The 24,054-nt window shown below is 51.3% G+C and overlaps 2 protein-coding genes across 5 annotated transcripts; one reads left to right on the top strand and one right to left on the bottom strand.

The window, feature by feature from the left end:
* The first annotated feature begins 1,058 nt into the window (after nt 1-1,058).
* Nucleotides 1,059-9,810, top strand: PHKG1 (phosphorylase kinase catalytic subunit gamma 1). Its single transcript, XM_032605004.1, has 10 exons — nt 1,059-1,159; nt 3,495-3,586; nt 4,095-4,273; nt 4,708-4,762; nt 7,181-7,246; nt 7,525-7,688; nt 8,071-8,161; nt 8,288-8,441; nt 8,588-8,713; nt 9,092-9,810. Exons 2-10 carry the CDS (start codon nt 3,504-3,506, stop codon nt 9,335-9,337), a joined length of 1,164 nt encoding a protein of 387 aa, XP_032460895.1. The 5' UTR covers nt 1,059-1,159; nt 3,495-3,503; the 3' UTR covers nt 9,338-9,810.
* On the bottom strand, nt 9,680-23,939 carry SUMF2 (sulfatase modifying factor 2). 4 transcript variants are annotated; one of them, XM_032605006.1, is made up of 10 exons: nt 22,859-23,939; nt 19,863-20,019; nt 17,289-17,372; nt 16,605-16,719; nt 16,129-16,173; nt 15,613-15,763; nt 14,330-14,385; nt 12,082-12,166; nt 11,770-11,914; nt 9,680-10,523 (listed from the first exon to the last, which is right to left on the bottom strand). In XM_032605006.1, exons 1-10 carry the CDS (start codon nt 23,001-23,003, stop codon nt 10,439-10,441), a joined length of 1,068 nt encoding a protein of 355 aa, XP_032460897.1. In that variant the 5' UTR covers nt 23,004-23,939; the 3' UTR covers nt 9,680-10,438. The 4 variants fall into 4 exon arrangements, with proteins under 4 accessions (XP_032460897.1, XP_032460896.1, XP_032460898.1 ...); XM_032605005.1 differs by lacking the exon at nt 17,289-17,372 and having other exon boundaries at nt 15,613-15,886; XM_032605007.1 differs by lacking the exon at nt 17,289-17,372 and having other exon boundaries at nt 9,817-10,523.
* Nucleotides 23,940-24,054: the final 115 nt, after the last annotated feature.

Raw genomic sequence — 24,054 nt, 5'->3', positions numbered from 1 at the left:
ATAAGCTGGAGGCCTTTAAGGATAGGGACAAAGTCATTTACCAACTCCTATATAACAGTTCAGCAAAGTATTTCCCCAGAGTGGAAGAGATGGTGAGCGTGATACAATGGAAAGAGCACGTGAGCCTACATCTGAGGTTCACCTAGGCCCTCCTACTCACCTCATCGAGCAAGTCACATTCTCTCTAAAGTTGGCTTAATACCAGTTTTTGGGGGCCCAATGAGAGTGCATATGAAGTGCATTGTAAAATGCTCATTAAATGGGTTTTTGTGGGCTCAGCACCTGTATGAAGCAGTGTATCACCCCTTTCTTCGTTTGGTATATTAGAAGAACCAGGGGTTTGAAGAACAGGTAGCTTTAGAATGACGGTGAGCATTTTAAAAGTGTCTGCTTGTGTGCCAGCATGTTGCATACATTATTTTCAGCTCTGTCAGCCTCTTAAGCTAGACTCACACCGATGAGGACCCTCACCCAAACAGCCTAAAGCCACACACGGTTAGAGCCCATGTGCTTTCCCTGGCACATGGAACTCCTCTCATTCATTAGAAACTGCAGGCTGAAGTTAAGGATGAAATGGAGGCAGATCAGAGATGGAGTCTCCCTAGCCTTTGAGGTCTGCATTGGGTCAGGCAGCCATGCAAGCCGTAGCTGAGCGGGTCCCTGTAGCAGCCAGGGCTGCAGGGTGGGCACACCGGGGTGCTGGGGTGTCTCCAGGGCTCTGCTCTCAGCACACACAGGAATGGCTTCCAGAGAAGCCAGCGTGTTCCCAGCAAGCTGGCTTTATCTCCTCTAAGCCTGGAGGTTGAGTGAGCTCCACAGGGGAGATGGGTCACCTGTGCTGTCCTGCCTGCTCCCAGGCCACCGGAGCTTCCCTCACCCTCCACCAGAGGTCACCCCTGCGGAGCCTTGCCCCGACTCGTGCACTGTCACGCTGAGCCTTGGCCTGCACCCCAGCTTTGCAGCTGGGATTTATTTTTGGCACATCAGCCATCCGTCCCCAAGTAGCAAAGCCTGAAGGAAGAGCAGCAAGATATCCTGTTCTGGCCACAAGCGTCGGCTCGGGACACGCTTCAGCCCTCTGTTGTCCCCTGTCCCCAGGGGGCTCCTGGACCTTTGGGATTCCTGTCACGTTCATTCCAGGGCCTGCGAGGACACAGAGGTGAGTAGCTGTGTGGGGAGCGGGAGAGGCTGTGGCGTAGGGAAGACAGAACCCCCCACATCCCTTAGACCCACCTCTCCCTGCTTCTGAAGGCACGTGGGCCCAGAAGCATGGCAGCACTGATTCTCTAAGTTTCAGGGAGAGATGTCATGTTCCAAAAAGGACCAGGCTACCTACTCCTGTTTGGGGACCCTTTCCAAAGGCATCTTAGGTAAGGCATGGGGAATGCAGGCAGGGGCAGTGGACAGAGGCGCGAAGTTGGCCCCAGGTTAGGCCTAGAGTAAGGGGATGAGGCAAGATAGACCTCCGCCACCCACCCCAGGAGAGGGAGTGCTGCTGGGGCTCAGTGGGGCCGGTTATGCCAGGGAACGGGCCCCGACGGGACGGCATCCCGGGCTGGGTCCACATACACCGTCTGTGCAGGGAGGGCTGCAGGAAGGGAGAGACCTTTCCTTACCCAGCTTTGGGAGGTGCGGGGAGGAGGGGGAACAGATGCCCCTCGTGGGAACTTTAAACGGCTTACCAGGAATTGGGCTCGTTTTTATGGGGAACAGACACTCCAGTGCTCAGCTGGGGTTGCTGACGGGGGTGGAGCAGAGACAGCTCCAGAGCCTGCTGCTGGCAGAGGAGACTTGTTATTCTAATCCTTCCTCTGGGAACCGGGCACCCGGCAGTGGGGACACCAGCCTTCCTGGAACAGCCAGCCTGTCCTGAGGCAGCCAGGGCTGCTGCTTGGCTGGTCAGCAAATGGGCCTCTTTGACAGGCCAGACCTTCTTGGACCCAGAAAGGGCAGTGGAAATGGGACCAGAGGCATCTTTGGCCCTGCTGAGAGGCAGCTCGTGCCCATTTTCTATCTGCCCCTCTTCCTGTTGGTACAGCATTTTCTCCAGTCCTCAAATCCTCCGTGTGAGGTAGGAGTTCCGTACCCAGTGGCCTCTATGTTCCTGAAGCAAAGCCAGCCAGCTCCTCTGGGTCTAGGCCTGAGTGTCCTGGCTCCGTTCTGCCCCACACTGCAGCAGGACCACTCAGGGCTCATTGGCCATCGTTAGGTAGGACACAGCGCATTCTGAGGACATGGCCATCCTGCTGGCAGGAACCTGGACCAAAGGGACACCTCCAGCCATTATATCTACGGAGCAGCACCTGCGACACACCTGCACTGGGCACAGTGGGGAGGGATGGTTGGGATGATCTAGAGATGATCATGGTGGGACAGAGATGAGAGAACAAGTGATACCAGAGGCTGGGGCCAGGACTCACCCATCAAACTCTGCCTCCCTCAGAGCACCTGGCACAGTGCTTCTCAGAGTATGAAAGGAAGAAAGGAAGGAGGAAGGAAGGAGGGAGAGAGGGAGGGAGGACGGAAGGAAGGAAGGGTGAAGGAGGGATAGTGATCACAAAAACTAAGGGCAGAATGGGTGAGGAAGCAGCAATGGGAAGCACAGCAAGGCTGTCGCAGAAGGAGGATGGAAGGAGGGAGAGAGGGAGGGAGGACGGAAGGAAGGAAGGGTGAAGGAGGGATAGTGATCACAAAAACTAAGGGCAGAATGGGTGAGGAAGCAGCAATGGGAAGCACAGCAAGGCTGTCGCAGAAGGAGGGGTGTTTTCTGGGTAGGACAGTTACAAGTGGGGGAGATAAGGAGAGGTTATGGGAGCAGCATATTTGCAAATGAAACCATGAAGCTTCTCACCTTTTCCAGAAGTGCAGAGAGCAGGCCGAGGAAAAGCAGGACCAGCTGCGTCGCCTCAAAGAGGAAAAGAAAGAGCACTTGAATTTGTCCTTTGCAGAGTTTCTCGGTGGTGCTTTCTAAACTCAAGCGTGTGCTGGCCCTGTCAGAACTAACCTTGCAGCCTGGTGGCCCGATGCCTGCCTGGAGCCTGGGCTTGGGCCTGGCTGCCCATCTGTTGCTCCTACCAGGGAGCAACAACTAACAACGAGAACATGCCGGGAGCCACATGGTCACCTGGGGTCACGGGAGCTTACAGCCAGTGGGGAGAAGCAAGTTGGGCTCTTTCCAAAGCTTTTTTAAAAATTCATAAATATTTATTTTGAGTATTCACAAGAGGCCAGACCGATGCCAGGAAATACACAGATGAGGGAGAGGGACTTCCCTGGCGGTCCAGCGGTTAAGACTCCGCACTTCCAGTGCAGGGGGCACGGGTTCGATCCCTGGTTCTGCTGGGTGCTTGGTTACCAGAGGAAGGAATTAAGATCCCACATGCTGTGTGGTGCAGCCAAAGAAAAAAAAAAAAGGGAGAAACGGTTTCAGCCCTCAAAGAGCACATCTCCCAGGTCAGGAAGGCTGACCGCTTCTTTCTGTTCCCCTCTTTAAGGAGCTGAACATGGCCCAGTACAAGACACTGCCGGACTCCCATTCCGCACAGAGCTTCTATGAGAACTACGAGACCAAGGAGATCCTGGGCAGGTAAGGCCCGGACCTTCCCCATGAAATTCTGGGCTCTGGCCGGCACTGCGGGCGGGATCAATCTCTGCTTGACCCTGAGCACTGACCCCATTTCCATCCTGAAAGCACTGTCCACTTGGAGAAACTCTCGGTTCGGGGTCCTGCCCTCCTGCACCAGGATGGAGGAAGCGGGTATAAGAGCACCCAGATTAGAGACCTCTCCCAGCCAAGAGCTCCCCCAGCTTGGGGCCAGGGTCAGGAATCAGGTGTCAGAGAGAAGCTAATGGCCCTGAGAGGGTACAGCTTCTTCCTCCGTGCCGAGAAAGAGCACTGAACTAGGAGCTAGGAGGCCCCACAGCAGGCTTCTTCCTCTTGGGCTCCAGGCAAATCGCCCTCTCTGTGCCTTCTTCATCCTACCATCCCCCGAAGCTCACAGGGAGTTGGGGGACAAGGCAGGACATATCTGCTGCAGCCTGGATCTGGGCCTCGCCCTGGGGCCCCGGGGATGATCGGTCCTCTGCACCCCCAGGGGAGTGAGCAGCGTTGTCAGGCGCTGCATCCACAAGCCCACAAGCCAGGAGTACGCTGTGAAGATCATCGACGTCACGGGTGGGGGCAGCTTCAGCTCTGAGGAGGTGCAGGAGCTGCGAGAGGCCACGCAGAAGGAGGTGGACATCCTGCGCAAGGTCTCAGGACACCCCAACATCAGTGAGTGACGGCCCCGAGCCGCGGCGTGGTGCCCTGCCATGGGTGTACTCTGATAACCCAAGCCGGGGGGTGTGGCCCCAGTGCAGCGAGCCAGAAGCACCAGAGTGTCTCCTGCACCCCGAGGCCCTGAAAGCCTAGTGCCCAGAGGCTTGAGGCTCCCGGCTCCACCCTCACTGCTCTCGGGAGTCAGCTCTAAGCCCCCTCTTCCAGCCCCACAGAAGGGGTGACAGGCAGGGCTGGGTGCAGGTGAGGGAATGGGAGTGTGAAGTCCCTGGGTGCCCCCTCCCCTGGTGTGCCTCCTTTGAACACCATCGCGATACCCCTTCCAGCTTCTGAGTCCGGCCACAGCGGCCTTAGTCCCCTTGCCCCTGCCCTTCACTGCCCCCGCCTGGGTTCCTCTGTTGCCTGAGATAAGCGAGCCATTTCCATTTCAGTACAGCTGAAGGACACTTATGAGACCAACACTTTCTTCTTCTTGGTGTTTGATCTGTAAGTACCCAGGCCTGGGGCCTATTGGAGAGGCTTCTATTGTAGTCCCCCACCCAGGGCTTCCTGGAGACGAGCAGCCAGCCCCTTACACCGTGGATGCCAAATAAGGTCACAGACGCTTTAGGCAGACCAGCCCCTGGAGTCAGGCTGCCAGGTTTTAAATCCTGGGTCCATCACTTATGGGCTGGATGATTTCTGTCAGTATCAGCTTTCCCATCGGTATTGCAGGAGTAATAATGGCACAGTGACTGGCACAATGTAAATGCTAATAATTATGAACTACCATGATGATGACCATGGTGGTCATTCAATACTTATTCTAGACGTTGAGGATACGCAATCCTACTTCATGCACTAATTTTCACAGGGCGTGAACAGAAAGCAATCAAGTCATAAAACACACACAGAGTTATACATATACACATATATGTAAAGCTGAGTGGGGGTCAGAGGGAGTGGGCAGGGAATGCTCTCCAGGAGGTGACCTGAGCAGAGACCTGGATGAAGGAGACCTCTAGCCGAGGGAACAGCCAGAGCAGGGGCCCTGCTGGGTGGGCTTGGCATGTTTGAGGCTCGGCAAGCAAGTCAGGATGGGGGAGTGGAGCAAGCCTGTGGCGATGGCAGGAGGCAAGGTCGGTCAGTACCAAAAAGCAGATTATGCAGGCATTTTGGAGGTAAGAATTCTGGAGGGCCGAGAGCAGGAGGGTGATGTGATCTGACTTACTTTTATAAAGGGTCCCACTGACTGTAAGGGGCAAGGGTGGAAAGGAGGAAGCCAGCGATATGGGGGCAAGAGGCCCACCAGGGAGCCAGGTGGTAGAGATTGTACTTGGGATGTGGTTCAAAGATTGACATCATCATCGTCGTCGTCGTCAGCAGGAGCATCAGCGGCAACGTGTCACTGTTCCCCTGCTTGTGCACCAACAGGGCTATTGAGATGAGCTCCTTGTCACAGGGCCCTCTGCCTCCAGGGACCAGTGGGCCTTTTAGCTGGGAGAGCTCCTGTTTTCTCAGGAAAGGAAAAACGATACTGTCCATCTCCCCAGGCTCCAAGCATCAAATTCGAACAACACAAAGTGCTCTGTGAACCGTGCACTCAGACTTCTTACCATTGTTACTGGAAAAGGTTCCCAAGGAAGGGAACTCTCCAGCTCCCATGCCCCCGCTCCGTTGGAGTCCTCACTAAAGAACACACATCTCTGTTGCACGAATCATTGTTGGAGAGCTGTCTTGACTTCTCCATACGTAACTGCTAATTTAGGGACTAGCTTTGAGAAAATTATTCAAGCAGATTTTGTATTGCTGGAACGCTTCGTTTTGTAGCCATACCGAACACGTGCAGTGTTAAGTTTTTCTTGGAGACACAATTTAACTTGGCCTGTATACAGTTCCGCCACCAGCTCCAGGAAGGCAGGAGCCTGCTGGTGGGCCTTGCCGGGGTCCCAGTGTTGACTGGTAAATCTTTTTGCTGCTGCTGCTATTAGTGAGTTCTCCTAGCGTGTTTAAAATGGAATTAAAGTGATCAAAACTGGAGGCACACACTGCCTTTTGGGGACACAGTACCAATCGTGTATGAAACAAGGCTCACTTCTGTAATTTCTGGGTTGCTCCTCAAACAGAACTCAACTCCCCGCCCCACCAGTTAAGTTCAAGGATTTTCTTGCCTCCCTCAGATACTGGCCAGAATTTTTCCCTTGGGCCCTGCTTTTCCTGGAGGGGCAGGCAGGATGCACCTTTCCTATTTAACCAAAGGAGACTTTCTTAGGACCCCTCCAGACTCGCCCAGCTCTAGCTGTGTCAACTCCGTTAGGTGGCACTGTCCCGTAGAGCCCTTGGGGGCAGCTCAAATGTCTCTAACCTTTGAAGAAGTTGCTTGGGGAAGCTATTTTTAATGCTGCCCCAAATTGCCCTTCAGGGTATAACTAGATGATTCTAGCAGAAACCTCTTTCTAGATCATCCCAAGTGAGAAAATGGAACCGCAATTCTTAATCCTAAAATAGGTAAAACTGCTCTTCCATCACTACTGTTGCTTCTCTTTGTTCCTGGGAAAAATCAGGATACTCCTGTCCTTCTGATCTGGGTCTGGGGCCTTGTGCCAGTGGCTCAAGTTCCCTCTCTCCCCTCCCAACCCTGATTTTGACCCTGATGGATCCCAGTCCATGCTATCACTCCCACACGTGGGGGGACCTTCGCACTGGTGCCATCCCCCAGCCCCCAGTCTCCCTTGTTCTTCTTTCAACCTTCCGAGACAGCCTCTCCACTCACTTCCCTAGCTCCTCCCCACAGACTTTGGTCCTTTGTGGGGAGCAGCCCACTTTGCCCCTGGAGGTGTTAGGGTGGGAAACAGTTTTCTGGGTGCAGGGTAAGGAGGGGGTAGCCTTGGGGCACATCCAGCTACAAACCCTCTGTCCCCACAGGATGAAGAGAGGGGAGCTCTTTGATTACCTCACTGAGAAGGTCACCCTGAGTGAGAAGGAAACCAGGTGAGGGTCCACTTGCCCCTCTCCCTACTTCCGGCCTGAGTCCCTTGCTTAGGCACCGAGGCCTTGGAGGAGGCGTGGCACGCACCCGTCTGGGTCGGCAGTGTGCTCCGCTGGCTTTGGTGGCCTCCTTTCCTCCTTGACTCAGCCAAGGTAGGCCTGGCCTGTCTTGAGTCCTCCCTCACTCGCAGTCCAGCTGGCTTATGGGCTTTGGTGTCCCTGCCTGTTACCTGACCCTGCAGAGTAGCAGATGAAAGTAACCTGTTCCTGTCCCACCCCAGAAAGATCATGAGAGCCCTGCTGAAGGTAATCTTCACCTTGCACCAACTCAACATCGTGCACCGGGATCTGAAACCTGAGAACATCCTCTTGGATGATGACATGAATATCAAGCTCACAGACTTCGGCTTTTCCTGCCAGCTGAAGCCAGGAGAGAAGCTGCGAGGTCTGGTAACATGGCCTTGGCCCATGTCAGGGGCTCAGGCTCTCTCCTCAGCTCTCCTAGGAACAGAGATTGCGTGGGTTTCCCCCACAAAGTAAAAATCCTACCATTTCAGGGCTGGGTGTTTCTTCCCCGGACTGGGCTGAGCCAGGTTTCCACTGCCTGCATTCCAGGCCAGGATAGCTAGAAGTGACCAGGCCACTGACGGTGCCCCATGGGGTGGCCACAGGACCCAGCGCCCTGGCCCTGTCCTTGGCCCTGGGCCAGGCCCATGTTCAGAGAGTCCCAGCCCAGCCACCACTTCGGTTCCTTCTCCGTTGTCTCTTTGGACTTTCCTCTTCCAAGTGCCTCTGCTGATCTCTTCTGATGGAAACTGTCCCTGCAGAGATCTGTGGGACCCCCAGTTACCTGGCCCCTGAGATCATTGAGTGCTCCATGGATGATGACCACCCTGGCTATGGGAAGGAGGTGGACATGTGAGTGTGTTGGGGGGAGGGAGGTGACCCGTAGGGACGGGGATGCCCCCGTGGCCGGGAGCCCCTGGCTGGGGAGGAGGGCACGGTGGGAGCTACAGCTGGCCCGCCCGCCTTCACCCACTGCAGGTGGAGCGCGGGGGTCGTCATGTACACGCTGCTGGCCGGCTCCCCGCCCTTCTGGCACCGCAGGCAGATGCTGATGCTCAGGATGATCATGAGTGGCGACTACCGGTTTGGCTCACCAGAATGGGATGACTACTCGGACACCGTGAAAGACCTGGTGAGAGGAAAGGCCTCCTGGCTCGGGGGTCAGGCGAGGGGCACGTACAGTGGGGAGAGGGGAGTGTACCATGCATGCCACGGGTTGGAGGCCCTGCCAGGAGGGATCCCCCCATAGACGTCTTCCGTTCTGTCTCGTTCTCTCAGGTCTCCCGCTTCTTGGTGGTGAGCCCCAAAGGCCGCTGTTCGGCAGAAGAGGCCTTAGCGCATCCCTTCTTCCAGCAGTACACGGTGGAGGAAGTGCGTCACTTCAGCCCCCGGGGGAAGTTCAAGGTACTTAAACTCGCCTGCTGCTCAGGGCCCCCGGGGTAGGTGCCACAGGCCCCTGAAGTCCAAGCTCCAGGTGCCCTTCTTGGGGACTCCTTACGCCCACGGGGTTTCCAGAGCACCCGCCCTTCTCCTCCCGCCCAGCCCTGTGATGGTTGCAGCTCAACTTCTGGCTTCTGGCTCCGACAGCCTTAAGCCCTGTGCCTGCTGGTCGGGTGGGAATGGGGGTAACGGGGGCGGGGGGAGGGCAGGCGGGAATGCTAGGACAGGCCCAGCAGAAACCACACAAGCCTTCGTGGCAAACAAGCTCAGGGCCTGCCGTCACGGACCGGCAAGGAAACAGGCCGCGGGGCGGGTCCAGCTCTCAGGCCAGGCCCTCCGCAGGTGATCGCCCTGACGGTGCTGGCTTCTGTGCGGATCTACTACCAGTACCGCCGGGTGAAGCCCGTGACCCGGGAGATCGTGATCCGAGACCCCTATGCCCTCCGGCCCCTGCGGCGACTCATCGACGCCTACGCTTTCCGGATCTATGGCCACTGGGTGAAGAAGGGGCAGCAGCAGAACCGGGCGGCGCTCTTCGAGAACACACCCAAGGCTGTGCTCCTCTCCCTGGCTGAGGAGGTCTACTGACGGGCAGGCCGGCAGGCCAGGTGGGATGGGGGTCAGGCCGGGAGGAGAAGCCACCGATATGGAGGGCACAGGAGTGAGAGCGGGTGCAGGCCTCTGTCCAGAGGGGGCACTTGGCCCCAGCCACTCTCCCCTCTTGGAGGCGTCACGCGGTGGTCAGTGCAGTTGGAGCCAGGCCCACGGAATGGGGGACCAGCTGTGGTCCAGAACCAGAAGTACCCTGCTTCTCCATGGCCCAGCTGTACCACCATGTCCGCTTGTCCTCACGGGAGGCCCACAGTTACTGACACTCGGTGCACCGCCTTTAGGGTCCCAGGGTGAGGATGAAAGAGAACAGTCTGAGAATCGCAATCACAGGAGATTTTACTGACCTCACAAAGTCCAGTGACAGCACAGGAGCAGGTTCTTCTCTGGGGCCATGTTTTTAGAGGCACAGGGCAGCCCTTACATAATTAATAATAGAAAGGGAAGCTTCTGCTGTTTGTCCTTGTGGAGTATTATTCACTGTGCCTCCCATGATACACAGTTGCGCCTGGTAAATCCGTCGTTCTCCTAGACCCTTTTAATACTGACAGTGTGCTTTAAAGAGCTCACAGAACTGCATTTCACATACGGTAGAAACTAGGTTCCCTCGGAGGTGCATGAAACCCCACAAATAAGGCAAATGAAGGAATCATTTTCCTTCTACAGCAACTTGCTGGGAAAACAAGGAGACCTGGGGAAATTCTGCCTTGAGCAAACAATGTCAGGTCCCCGGGTCAGACAGCGAGAAAGTTGGAGGGAGCAGATTTAAAATATTTTCACAAACTGCCTTTCAGAGCACTGCGCCCCAACTGTTTTGAGTATGTGCCCCCCATACGGTCAGTATTTGACCTCTAAGAGAAACGTCCGGCTCCTGGGCACAATCAGTAAGTTGGGCCCCTTCTCCAAGAGACAGTGGCGCCCCTCCGCGGAGGTCAGGGGCCTTTCCTGCCCGGGGGAGAGGTGTCTGCCACAGGGGAAGGGGGAGGGGATGGACGTAGTCCCGAGTTTGGCTGTGTTTGGCATGTGGCCAGGGAGTGCCACGGGTGCCACGGGGGACTCTCCTCATCTCTGTGTGGCTGCTCACAGCTCCCCAGGTGGTCGGCCTGCACTAGAAGCACAGCGGAAGCCTAGGTTGTCTGAGGCTGAATCTGGAGTATTGCCCATTCTGCCACCAGAGAAGGGGAGAGAGAATGGACATTTGTTGAGAAAGGGACCCAGGGCCTTACCCAACTCTCCTGCTCCAGCTCCCAGGGCCTGCTGTGGTCTGGGGCACCTGGGGACTGGTGCGGGGGCATACACAGTCTGGTGTGTGAGGGTAGGGCCTGAGGGTGTGCAATTCCTGGGGGAAAGGGGTAAGAAGGGACCTTGGGTGGAGGAAGTGAGGGTGGTCCTGAGAGACTGAACTGGAAGGAAGGAAAGGCCACAAGTAATAACTTCGACTGTCGGTAGTTTAGAATAACTCAGCCAAAAAAAACCTGTCGGCAAGAAGTGAGACTATCATAGCACCAATCAGTACCGCCCAGTTTCCAGAGAAGTTTCACACGTATTCCTTCATTTGCCATTTCCCTTACTGCTCTGGAAGGTGTGTTTTGTTCACCATCTCACAGACCCAGAGTCAGACAGTAGAAAGATTTAAATGTCTTGCCCAAGGCCAACCACTGCTTTAGTGGCACAACAGAATCAGTGGCAAACCCAGTTTCCTGGTCCCCAGGCTAATACTTTCTCCACTACTTTGTCCTAAAGAAAAAGGTGAGGAAAATCCAGGGGCTCAATGTATCAAAGAAACGCCTGCAAACCTGACACCCTGAGGCCACAGGAACGGTGGCTTCTCGACAGTCCTTCCGGAACCCAGGAGCCGGAGGAGTTGCAGGGAGATTAACCAAAATAAATCCACAGATGAACAAGGTGGAAGGTCCTAGAAGGGGACTCGGGAGCCGGGGACTCCACCATTCAGGTGCCACCACTAGCCATCTGTGTGAAATGAGCAGGCTCCAGGACCTCCCTGAGCCTAGTTTTTCTTGATCGTAAGACAATACGGTTGTAGAAAATGACTTTTCATGTGCACACTGGTTGGAAGAGTCAATATTTCCATGACCCCTGGCCATGACCTATCGATGTGGCCATTCCACTTCCCTCTCTCTGCAAGCCTAGCTCGGAGGACAAGAGGGGAAACCACATAATTCAGATGCTGGACACAGAGTCTGCCTTGGGGCTGACAGCTGGCAAGAAAAGGCACCAGCAGTCCCGGGCTCTTGGCTTTCTATGGCAAGTGTGGCTTGCTTCCTCTTCTGTACCCACAGCCCCCAGTGGAGGGGGAGGCACGGCAGCGGCGGCCACGCCAGATCTGGTGCCACCTGTGCTCTGGCAGACCAGGACCCAGACCCTCAGCCCCCAGCTACCGAGCCCCTCACCTGGTGGTGACCCGGGCCCGGTGATTGGCAGAGCCGTCCGCCGTGTCGATCCAGGATGCCCCCCGGAGGACACGCATGTCCTGGTCAGCAGGCTGGTATGGTGACGCTGTCCACTCCCACACGTTGCCCACGAGGTCAAAGAGCCCTGAAGCACAGTGGCGGGTCTGGCCCAGGCTGGGGAGCGCCACCCGATGGCCCTGGGGAGCTAACGCTTCCCCGTGCTGCTTCTCTCCACCTCACTTTTCAGGCAGGACCATCCCACCAGCCGAGCTGTGAACGCTGACATGACAGCAACCCGAAGAGCAATCTTACCGTAGTTGTTCTGTGGGGGGAAAGCGTTCACCGGGGAGACTCCGTGGAAGCCATCCTCAGCCTTGTCGCCCTTGGGGAACTTCCCCTGAGGGAGGGAGAAATTTAGGCTCAATGATTTACCAACCCTTTCCCAAGGCAGCTGCTCCCACCTGCCCAGAGGAGTTTAAACCAAGGCCATCTTGCAGTATCCTCTGCGGTAGGGGAAGGGCACGGGGCAGTGACCCGAGGTTCCCACCCTGAGCTCCCTAACCAGCTGCCTCGTGTCCTCTACTATGACCTCCTGGCTGGATTAGGAAATGTGTCGTTTCCCCTGTGTCCACACCAGCCTGCCCCACTCCCACTTTCTCGACTTCCTCCCCATGTGCCTTGAGAAGAAAGGCTCTGCCTCCCCTCCTCCTTGACCGGCACCCGTCTCCTCAGGAACGAGACGCTCATCCTGTGCTCTCCTGTACCATCGCTTTCCCTTCTATCACCAACAGGCTTAACTCTCCCTCGTCTGCTCTGACCCTGCCTTCCTCACCTCCTGCTTTTTACTGCCAACATTCTGGAAAAATAACCTGTATTTGCTGACGCATTTTGTTCAACTTGTTCATTCTGCTTCTCATTGAAATTGGAGTTCAGCTGCCCCTGCTCTATGGGGGCTGATCTTATGAAAGGGAAGATGAAGGGGCTACAATTTACCCATCGCCAACTATGTGCTAGGGCTGCTACATCTATGTCTTTAATCCTGACCAGGTTGTGAGGCAAGTATTTTCTCCCTTTAAAAAGCTAGCAACTGGGACTTCCCTGGTGGTGTAGTGGTTAAGAATCCACCTGCCAGTGCAGGGGACACGGGTTCGAGACCTGGTCCGGGAAGATCTCACATGCCACGGGGCAGCTAAGCCTGTGTGCCACAACTACTGAGTCTGTACTCTAGAGCCCACAAGCCACAACTACTGAGCCCATGTGCCACAACTACTGAAACCTGCACTCCTAGAGCCCACGCACCACAACGAGAAGCCACCTCAATGAGAAGCCCGCGCACAGCAACGATGACCCAACGCAACCAAAAAAAAAAAAAAAAGCTAGCAACTGAGACTCAAAACAGTTAATTTAACAAAGATCCCATGGTGAGTAAGTCAGATAAGACTTTTTGCAAAGCTCTGATCCCAAGATCATCTAAAAGGTCAGTCTATCCCTGAGGCCCTTTTCAAGGCTTCACCCTAAAATGCTGGTGCTGGGCTCCCCTCATGCTGCAGAGTCCCCTTGGGGGATGTCATTCCTGCCTACAGTGTACGCCGTTGACTTCAAACCAGTTGCTCTGACCCAGACTTCTGTCCTAAGCTCCAAACTCATACTTTCAAGCTCTTACTGAGCATATCCATGACCCAAAGGCAGCATAAGCTAGGCTGATCCTAAACTGACCAAGTTCTATCCCTCTGACCCCCAACATGCATATTATCTATTCTGGATAATGGTCACACCAGCACCCTCTTGCCCAAGCTTGGATTCATGCTTGAGTCCTTCTGTCTTCCACTCCTCCACGTTTGGCGAAGTACCAAACCCTGTCTCTCCTCTCAGGCAGGCGTCTCCCACCTGGCTTCCTCTCGATTTCACTTCCACTTCATGCAAGTGTTCACATCCCTGGGCCATGGCCGCAGCCTCGGATTCAGAGACCTCCTGCAGCTCTACTTCATTTGATCCCACACAAATTTTCAACAATCAGCATCCCCCAAATCAAAATGATGTTGTCGCTCCCCTGTTTCAAGACCTCTGTCGGCTCCCCACTGCCTGGAGGGTAAAATCTAAAACCACATCTTGGCACCCCTGGTCCTTCATAATCTGCCTCCAATCCACTGCCTACTTCATCTCCTATACCCCCTGTTTCCCTGTGCGCTAGCCTCTCCGAGTCTGGCATGTCTCTGAACACACAGCACCCTTTCCTTATCCACTGCTGACATGCATGTTGTTTCCTCCACTTTTCTCATGGCAAACTCCGGTTCAATCAGCTCAAATGGCATGTTCACGGGGAAGTCACGCCCTGCTCTTGCAGCACAAGAGAGCACACTCCCAGCACACCCCCAGCACACGCCGCACATCTTCACTCTACAGCCCCACCACGTTGTCTTCTGCTTTACCCCTTTACCAGCTTTCAGTTCCATTACAACACGAAGGCCTCTGAGTCCCACAGCCTAACACAGTGTCTAGCCCACAGCAGGTCTCAATCAACACTCTGAGAAGGGACAGGAGCGAGGAACGTGTGTCTTACCTGCCACAGGTTGGTGCGGTTTGGCTGGAACTCGTTTCCCCAGGGGTAAACCTGACCTGCCAGGAGGGCAAGGAGACAGCGGAGGAGGGAGAGGTGAGGAGTTGGGGAAGAAGGGAAAGGTAGAAAGAGCGAGGCAACCGAAAGGAAGTGAGGAAGTGATGAGAACAGAAGAATAAGATTACTTACTTTTACTTCCCACGCCCCTCCCTTCCACTCACAGTATTGCACTTGGAGGCCCTGGCTTCTGATTTGCTCCAGGACAGGACAATTCTAGGTGTGGTTCTGACCAATGCCATTCTGCAAACTATCTGTTACCAGCTCATGCTGGGATAAGTACAGAAATTGAGAGTAAGCACTGAGAAACTTGTTCTTTAGACTTAGACTGGATAAGTGTACAAGCAACCTCATTTATCACATTAATAACTTTGACTATTGGTATAGCCAGTGTTCATTCAAAGACTGTGTAGAGGTGTTGAATATGGGAAATTGCTATTTCACTCGAACTTTCTGTTTAGCTAGGATTGCAAACTAACAAAGTTATAAGCAAATAGCAATGTTATATTAATCCCTATACAGCTATGGAAAAGGTATACAGTATAGGTAATCCTTTTCTTTTTCCCTATGCTATGTTGTTCTGATTATACTTATTGAAATGGAACTTGTCTGTAGACTCTCCAATAATTAAAAAAATACATGTCTGTTTTTTTCATTCCATTTTCCAGTTACTAAGTTCTACGCTATTTTATGGAAGTATTGGTCTGAGATGGATTAGAAATAATACCAACAACTGGTCTATCACTACACAGTGTAAGAAGCACTGCTCGGGGCTTCCCTGGTGGTGCAGTGGTTAAGAATCCGCCTGCCAATGCAGGGGACACGGGTTCGAGCCCTGGTCCGGGAAGATCCCACATGCCGCGGAGGAACTAAGCCCGTGCGCCACAAAGACTGAGCCTTTACTCTAGAGCCTGTGAGCCAGAACTACTGAGCCCGTGTGCTGCAACTACTGAAGCCCACACGCCTGGAGCCCATGCTCCGCAACAAGAGAAGCCACCGTAATGAGAAACCCACGCACTGCAACGAAGAGTGGCCCCCACTCACTGCAACTAGAGAAAACCTGTGCACAGCAACAAAGACCCAATGCAGCCAAAAATAAATAAATAAAATAAAATAAAAAAAAAGAAGCACTGCTCTAGGGAGCACAAACCTATCCCACCCTTTAAAGCCCCCCATGCAAGGTAGGATGGGGAGAAAGAATAAAGGGAAATCACTTGGCATCTCTATACCCTTCAAGCCCCCTCGGGCAGCAAACTCCCACTCTTCTTCAATGGGCAGCCGTTTTCCCCGCCAAGCACAGTAGGCACGGGCATCATTCCAGCTCACGTGTACCACTGGGAGCTCCAGTTTCTCTCGGATGCCAGAGCCGGGACCTGCAGGCTGATAGCCAGGTTGAAGTGAGACAAGCTTCTGGGAGCTTGTGGAAGTCTGAGGAAGGCTAGGCTTAGGGTGCCTGAGTTCAGCTTTTACCACAGATGGAACAAGGAAGTGGGAAGAGAGAGCCTGGTGAGTGAGGAGAGGTCCAGAGTCAGAAAGAAGGACTAAACATGAGACGAAAGGGAGAAATGGGATGGGCCAGGGGTAAAAGGATTAGGGCAGAGAAAACAGGGTGGCTTGGATGCTTCCCTAAAATTTCTCTGTCATCCTTTTAAACTCAGTATTTCTAGATGGGCAAGGGTCTAGGGAAGCCAGTCCTCCCAAGAGTCAACAGGGGGAGAAAACAAAGTAGAGGAACCAACCCTTACCTGCCTCCAGAATGCCCTTTCCACTGGAAGCCACCAGAGGAGAGACTGCGAAAAGGAAGGAACGTGACTAAAATGATGCTCTGACCCAGCGAGGGCACCTTCCTGACTGACACCCAGGAGGCAAAGCAGAGACTTCAGGCTGAGACTCAGGTGGTCCAAGTGAGGCTGTGTCCAAAATCTCGCCACCCGTATTGGAGGGAGGCTTCTCAAGAGGTTCTCTTGCTGGTCCAGGGAGTATACTGGACGCTGTGTGTGTCTGCATCTTTACAGAGTCTCCCTATACAGAAACCAGCACGGGGTGAACCTCCTGGGAGTGTGTGTTCATCTGACTCTTCCAGGGTGGCTCTCTCGCTTCCTCCCTGCCTCTGGTTCTCAGGTTGGATTCTCTACTGTGGCCCAGGGGACCCCAGATCCCACAGGATTCTCCGTCTAGGTCCCACTCCCATCCCCTCAGCTGCAAACCTAGGTTCTCTTACCTGCATTTTCTGGGTGGCTTTGTTTCTAAGCTCATCAGAGACAAGGTCCTCGAAGACAAAGCTCCACCCAAACACCTCAGCCTCTGTCTGGTACTTTTTCTCCCTGACAAACTCCCTGAAAAGAGATGTTTCATACGGTTTACCTAATAGGGTTCTGTGCTCCACCCTCACCCTCTCCTGTTCCAGAAAACCTCATACACCCTTATCCTATTAGTCACACATCACAGAATTTTCAGGAACTACAAGGAATTCACCTGAGAGCCTGAGCAGATTTTCTTTTAAAATCTGTTGCTGTGTGAGCAGTTCACAAACAGGAGAATTCACTCTTTTTGGTGTATAGTTTTGTGAGTTGTGACAAAGCACGTAGTCACTATCACAATCAAGATACAGAGCAGTTCCATCAACCAGCCCCCAAAATTCCCCTATGCCTCTGCAACCACTGGTCTGTTGTTTCTCTCTCTAGTTTTGCCTTTCCCAGAATATACATTCACATAAATTGAATGATACAGGAGTATGCAGTGTGGGGGGTCTGGCTTCTTTCACTTAGCATACTGCTTCCAAGATTCATCCCTGTTCCTTTTTTTTTTTTGCAGTTTGTTGCCTTTCATTGCTGAGTAGTATTCCATTGGGTGTATAGGCCATGTTTTGTTTATCCATTCACCAGCTGCAGGTCATCTGGGTTACCTCCAGCTTTTGGAGATAATAAAGCTGCTGAGAAGATTCAAGGGTAGGAATGGGTCTCTCTTCGGAAAGGTCTTCGTCACATACCTAATGTCACAACAATCACAGGAGGGAGGCAGAACAGGGGTTATTATCTCCCTCTGACAGATGAGGGAGATTGAGTCAAACAAAAATGACTTGCCAAGAGTTTAGAATGGATTTTCATATAGCTTGGTATGGCTGAGCAAATTTCAGCAAGCGGATTTCCAGGGTAAGATGGATTGTTTTCACTGGGCTAAGTGTACTCCATCTGTGCCAGGCCTCTTATATGAGAAGACATCGTTCACCCATCAAAGGGACATTGAGAATGGAGGAGGAGATGAGATTTGGTAGCAACAGCTATTTACCAACCTCTGACCACCTGAACGGTTTGAGACTCTTTTACCAGAGAGGCGAAGACAGATTATGGGTTCTAAGCAAAGTTTAGGGGCTTCCTGGAGGTGACATTATATTTTCATAATATAAAAGGTCAATTTAAAATATAAAAGAATGCATCTAGGGCTTCCCTGGTGGCGCAGTGGTTAAGAATCTGCCTGCCAACGCAGGGGACACAGGGTTCGAACCCTGGTCTGGGAAGTTCCCACATGCCGCAGAGCAACTAAGCCCGTGTGCCACAACTACTGAAAACCGCGTGCCTAGAGCCTGTGCTCCGCAACAAGAAAAACCACCGCAATGAGAAGCCTACGCAATGAAGAGTAGCTCCCGCTGACCACAACTAGAGAAAGTCTACGCGCAGCAACGAAGACCCAGCACAGTCAAAAATAAATAAATTAAATTAAATTAAAAAAAAAAAAGAATGCATCTACCTAGCTAGCTGTTTCTGGTTGTCATGATGCGGTGCAAGCCTGATCAGAAGTGATTTCTCCTTTGATTTTAATAACTTTCCTGTTTAAAAATATTGTTTTAAAGCATATATAACATCATATTATAGAAAAACAAGGAAACAGAGGTAGGTAAAAAGAAAAAAAACTAAAATCATCCATTGTCACAGCCACTAAGATATACCTGTCCATATTCTCTCCCCCTTCACCCCACAGCCAAGGATTTTTAAATAGCTTTCGGAAGGTGCTTCCTGTAATTATTTTCCTTTGGAAGTTACAAAAACATGAACAGAATCCGTCACCTAATGCCACGTTGCATCTTCCAGGTCTTTCTTAATGCATATACATTCTATACATATAGTTTTAAAAAAATGGGATCATACCCTATTTAGTATTTTGTAACCTACTTTCTTCACTTAACACTTCAGAACTATCTCTTTTTGACAACAGGATTTTTAAGGGCGGCTAAGTAGTCTGTTATATTGATACAATATGTTTAAGTGATCCTAAAGTTGTTAACATTTGTTTACAAGATGACATTGTAAATGTATTAGCGTTGTATCAATAGCTAAACGTTTTTTAGCTAAATGTTTTTGGACAACTTTTAATTCTTCAAGACAAATCCCTAGAGGTGGAAGCAATGAGTCAAAAGGCCTGAGGAGTATACTGACAATCCTTATGCTTATTTCAGCCTGTGTCTCCTGAATCAAACTTTCCCCAAAACTTTTTATCCTGAAAAGTTTTAAGTCCACAAACGTAACATTTAAGTCATTTCTCACATTTGCTTTATTGTCTTCCCATCCCCTCCTCTTCCTTTCCCTCTCCTCCCTATATACTCCCTCCTCTACCATTTGAAGGTAGTTATAGATATGTCCTGGATCATTTTCTACTTTAACCTACCCAAAACATACCACCTTGGGGACACTGATGCAGCTCAACATGGCTACTTAGATTAAGCTGGAACCAAAATGTTTGATTCTGGAAACAATGCCATTTCCCTAAGTAAATGTAAAGGGAATTTAAGGGACTCTCAGCTACTATGACCCTTCTCCCAATTCCTTCTCCCCTGTTGCAGAGGTTTCTGTTGAGTGTCTGACTTCTGCCCATATTTCTCAGTGCTATGCCCAGTGCGCTGGACAATCCACTGGCTCAAGAGTCTGAGGATCTCAGTTCCAGGCCCAGCTCTGCTACTAACAAAAACTTTGGACTTCAGATATATATATATATATATATATTTTTTTTTTTTTTTTTTTTTAAATTTTGGCTGCGTTGGGTCTTCATTGCTGCACGCAGGCTTTCTCTAGTTGCGGTGAGCAGGGGCTACTCTTCGTTGTGGTGCATGGGCTTGTCATTGCAGTGGCTTCTCTTTGTTGCGGAGCATGGGCTCTCGGTGTGAGGGCTTAAGTAGTTGTGGCTCGTGGGCTCTAGAGCACAGGCTCAGTAGTTGTGGCGCATGGGCTTAGTTGCTCCGCGGCATGTGGGATCTTCCCAGACCAGGGATCGAAGCCGTGTCCCCTGCATTGGCAGGCAGATTCTTAACCACTGTGCCACTAGGGAAGTCCCTGGACTTCAGATTCTTCATCTTAAAAACATAGATAACACTTATCTCACTGTACCATTGCAAAGATGATATGTGGTAGTGAACAAGCTAATCTCCTTTTAAATATTATGAAGATTAGAATACCCTTTACTTCTCCTGGAAGAACACTGGATGTACCTGAAGTCTTTGTTGGTGACAGGAAATATGTCGATGGCAAAGGGTTTTACCGTCACCTCCCGGACAGGTCCTTCACCATCTCTGCCATCTGGTGAATTTGTTCCCATCTGGAATCTCCCACCTGGTAGCTGGACCATGTTGGTCATCTGCCCATTCCCTGCAGAGAAAAAGAGAGTCGAATATATATAAAAGAAGTGGCAATATTTGGATCATATGTAAAACTCATAATGCTATAATGAAAAAAACAATGGAAGCTTAAAAAATTTGGCTTTAGGACTTCCCTGGTGGCAAAGTGGTTAAGAATCTGCCTACCATTGCAGGGGACATGGGTTCGAGCCCTGGTCTGGGAAGATCCCACATGCCACAGAGCAACTAAGCCTGTGTGCCACAACTACTGAGCCTGCACTCTAGAGCCCGCAAGCCACAACTACTGAACCCTTGTGCCACAACTACTGAAGCCCACACGCCTAGAGCCCGTGCTCCCCAACAAGAGAAGCCACTGCAATGAGAAGCCCGCACACCACAATGAAGAGTAGCCCGCACTCGCTGCAACCACAGAAGGACCGCGTGCAGCAACGAAGACCCAACGCAGCCAAAATTAAATAAATAAATAAATTTATTAAAAAAAATTTTTTTGGCTTTAAATTCTTGTTGTCACTTAATTTGCTGGGTGACCTTGGGCAAATTACTTAGTCTGGATTTCAATTTCTTCATCTACAAAATGGGGATAATATCTAACTCAAATGCATGGCTGCATTAAAATAATGTGTGAAATGTTTAGCACATGGTAGGTTTTCTTTCTTTTTAAAAAAAATTAATTTTATTTGTTTGCGCCGGGTCTTACTTGCGGCATGCAAACTCTTAGTTGTGGCATACATGTGGGATCTAGTTCCCTTACCAAGGATCGAACCCAGGCCCCCTGAATTGGGAGCACAGTCTTTTTTTTTTTTTTATTTATTATTTTTGGCTGCGTTGGGTCTTCGTTGCTGTGCACGGGTTTTCTCTAGTTGCAGTCAGCGGGGGTTACTCTTTGTTGTGGTGTGCAGGCTTCTTATTGCAGTGGCTTCTCTTGTTGCAGAGCACGGGCCCTAGGTGCATGGGCTTCAGTAGTTGCAGCACACAGGCTCAGTAGTTGTGGCTCACAGGCTCCAGAGCGCAGGCTCAGTAGTTGTGGCACACGGGCTTAGTTGCTCCGCGGCATGTGGGATCTTCCCAGACCAGGGCTCGAACCTGTGTCTCCTGCATTAGCAGGCGGATTCTTAACCACTAGGCCACCAGGGAAGTCGCTGGGAGCACAGAATCTTAACCACTGGACCACCAGGTAAGTCCCAGTAGGTTTTCAACAAATGTTTAGTTCCTTTCCTTGCCTCTCTATTCTTCTGCACGACAACCTTTTGTCCCAGCGAGATAAATCTAGACACTATACTCTGAAATACATCTATCAACTTTCTACCCATACTACTGCGCATGTTTCTCTGACTCTTCCTTTTCATTGGTTTGAACTCTTATCAATTCGTAATGATTTTCACCATTATATCATATGCTCCAGAAAGAAAAGAACTACATCTGTTGCCAGTGTATCCCTGGCACCTAGCACAAGTGCACAGTAATTATCATCAAATGACCGAATGAACTGCTTTACACTTCCTGTTTGGATACCTCCAAACATCATAGAATTAAAAGGATCTTTATGTCAACCCCCTCATAGGACAGGAGGAAACCAAAACCCAAAAGGGAAATGACTTAAAGAGCTAGTTTACAGGAGAAACCCGGGTCTCCTTACTTCCAGGTCAGTGCTACTTCCAAAAGGTCACACTTCTCTGGCTTGACATACTATTTTGTTATGTTTCTACCTAACAGTGTCTAAGTACTATAATTTCCCTAAAGGCAGAGTCCTCATCTTTTCATGTTCCCCAGTATCCCATCTTTGGCCCTTTTCTCATTCTCATTCTGACACACTCACACATGATTTCGTCCACTTTAAGGGGGGTGAGGGTTGGAATAAAGAAAGCAGGAAATTCTCAGATTAAAAGGGAGTTAAGAAACAACACACAGAGACTTCCCTGGTGGTGCAGTGGTTAAGAATCTGCCTGCCAATGCAGCGGGACAGGTTCGATCCCTGATCTAGGAAGATCTCACATGCCGCATAGCAACTAAGCATGTGCGCCACAACTACTAAACCTGTGCTCCACAGTCCTTGAGCCACAGCCACTAAGCCTGCGTGCCACAACTACTGAAGGTCATGAGCCTAGAGCCTGTGCTCCACAACAAGAGAAGCCACCGCAATGAAAAGCCGGGACACCACAACGAAGAGAGTAGACCCCGGCTCGCGGCAACTAAAGCCCACGCGCAGCAATGAAGACCCAACACAGCCAAAACAAAACAAAACACACACACACACACACACACACACTAGCAATATATTAATTTTATTTAGACACTAATTCAACAAGTAAACTATAATTTTAAAACATTTACAGTAGGTGAACTTGAACACTAACTGGATGTTTAATGGTGTTGAGTACGGTTAATGTTTTAGGTGGGAAAGTGATACTTTTTTTTCCCGTGACTTCTTGTCTTTTTGGTTATTCAAGTTAAATATTGAGGAATAAAATTGTATCGTGCCTTGATTCACTCCAAAATGAATTTCCCAGGGGAAGGAGAAAGTGGGAAGGGTCCCATGGAAGCAAGATTAAAGCCATAAATTGGCAACCGTTTAAACTAGGCACCGGGTACGTGGTGGACGGGAGAGGATCGTTTTATTCTTTTTTTATGCTCAAAAGATTCCAGAATAAGTTAAAACTATAAAAGAAGCGAGATACACCTCGCCAAGTTGGCCGCCTCTGGGAGGCACCTCCGGCCGCTGCAAGATAGCGCAGGACGCTGGCAGACCGGCCATCGTCTCTTTCCCCGCAGGGGCCGAGCGCCCCACCCTTTTTCTCCTGCCTCCATGGACGAAAGGCGCCAGGGGCAGTTGGGCAGGCCAGCACACTGACCTAGTTCGAGCCACGGGCCGGAGAGGAGGGACAGCAGAGTCAGCAGCCGCGACAGTGAGGTGCCCATGCCGAAAACACGACCCCTGGAGCCCCACGAGGAAACGCACCACCGTGCGGGTCCGCTGCGCACGCGCACCGCGCGCATCACGTCGGCGACCGTGCCCTGCGCACGCGTGCGCACTGCTCCTCTACGCGGCCCCACCTAGAAATTAGTCCTGGGGCCGAAGCTCCAGCGTTGCCGGGCCAGGTAATTAAGAGAAGTCAATTTTCTCGGCGTTGGGGTCGAGAGACCCTGCCATTCCAGAAGCCCCTTCTTTAGCTTGTGAACATTTGGACGGACTGATTTCCTTCCCTTTTGTGCCCTGGAGTACCACCGCAAGATCACAGAAAAGGTTTCAACTTCCAATTTATTGTACGCTCACTGTAGGAAACTGCTTAGTCCTAACGCAAAGCTTAGCAACATAACTTCCCTTTCAAGGTCTTCAAATATACCTACTGTATTTTGTAGCAACATGTAGAACAGTAATTTGGGTGAGAAAAATAGGACACTAGAGGGTTTGGGAGGGATATCAGCCTAAGCAAGGTTCTGATGTGCAAAAATACCGTCTTGCCTGAAAATCTCTTACCTCACCTGGTCCTCAGTTACTACGCCTTCAGCCATGTATTTAACCTCTGCCTTTCCCATTTTGCCACTTTAGACTTGCAGCTCTTTCAACTCCCTTGACTCTATTTCCATCTTTCTACTCACTACAACGTAACATTTCTGGGAAGCAGTTTAGCAAAGCTACTTCAAAAGCATGAAAAGTCCAATTTATCCAATAATGTTTTTTACTCAAAAGCAGCTGTCCCCAACCTTTTGGGCACCAGGACTGGTTTCGCAGAAGACAGTTTTTCGAGGGGGGCGGGGATGGTTCAGGAAGTCATGCAAGCGATGGGGAGCAGCAAATGAAGCTTTGCTTGCTTGCTCCCTGCTCACCTGCTGTGCAGCCTGGTTCCTAACAGGCCGCTGAACAGTACTGGTCCTCTGCCCAGGGGTTGGGGGGACCCCTGCTCAAAAGGATTTATACTAAGGAAGCAGGAATGCTTTCAAAACCTTAAGTTACTTAAGTCTTATTTATAACTAGTATAAAAATTGAAAACTTAAATGCTTAATGACGGGGAACTATTGGAGATAAAATACATTCATTAGAAGATTA

Source organism: Phocoena sinus, chromosome 15 (assembly GCF_008692025.1).
Source record: "Phocoena sinus isolate mPhoSin1 chromosome 15, mPhoSin1.pri, whole genome shotgun sequence".
In the NCBI taxonomy this organism is placed as follows: Eukaryota; Metazoa; Chordata; class Mammalia; order Artiodactyla; family Phocoenidae; genus Phocoena; species Phocoena sinus.
This window is presented reverse-complemented; position numbering and strand designations above follow the sequence as displayed.

Bases quoted from the DNA above. Each gene is read 5' to 3' on its own strand.
- SUMF2 (XM_032605005.1), bottom strand. From the start codon at position 23,003: ATGCGCGCGGTGCGCGTGCGCAGCGGACCCGCACGGTGGTGCGTTTCC. The intron at 20,020-22,858 runs GTCAGTGTGCTG...TTTTCTCTGCAG, and splicing joins CGGCCCGTGGCTCGAACTAG to GGAATGGGCAGATGACCAAC. The intron at 11,915-12,081 runs GTAAGATTGCTC...ACTGTGCTTCAG, and splicing joins CCCCCCACAGAACAACTACG to GGCTCTTTGACCTCGTGGGC.
- PHKG1 (XM_032605004.1), top strand. From the start codon at position 3,504: ATGGCCCAGTACAAGACACTGCCGGACTCCCATTCCGCACAGAGCTTC. The intron at 3,587-4,094 runs GTAAGGCCCGGA...CTGCACCCCCAG, and splicing joins ACCAAGGAGATCCTGGGCAG to GGGAGTGAGCAGCGTTGTCA. The intron at 8,714-9,091 runs GTACTTAAACTC...GGCCCTCCGCAG, and splicing joins GCCCCCGGGGGAAGTTCAAG to GTGATCGCCCTGACGGTGCT.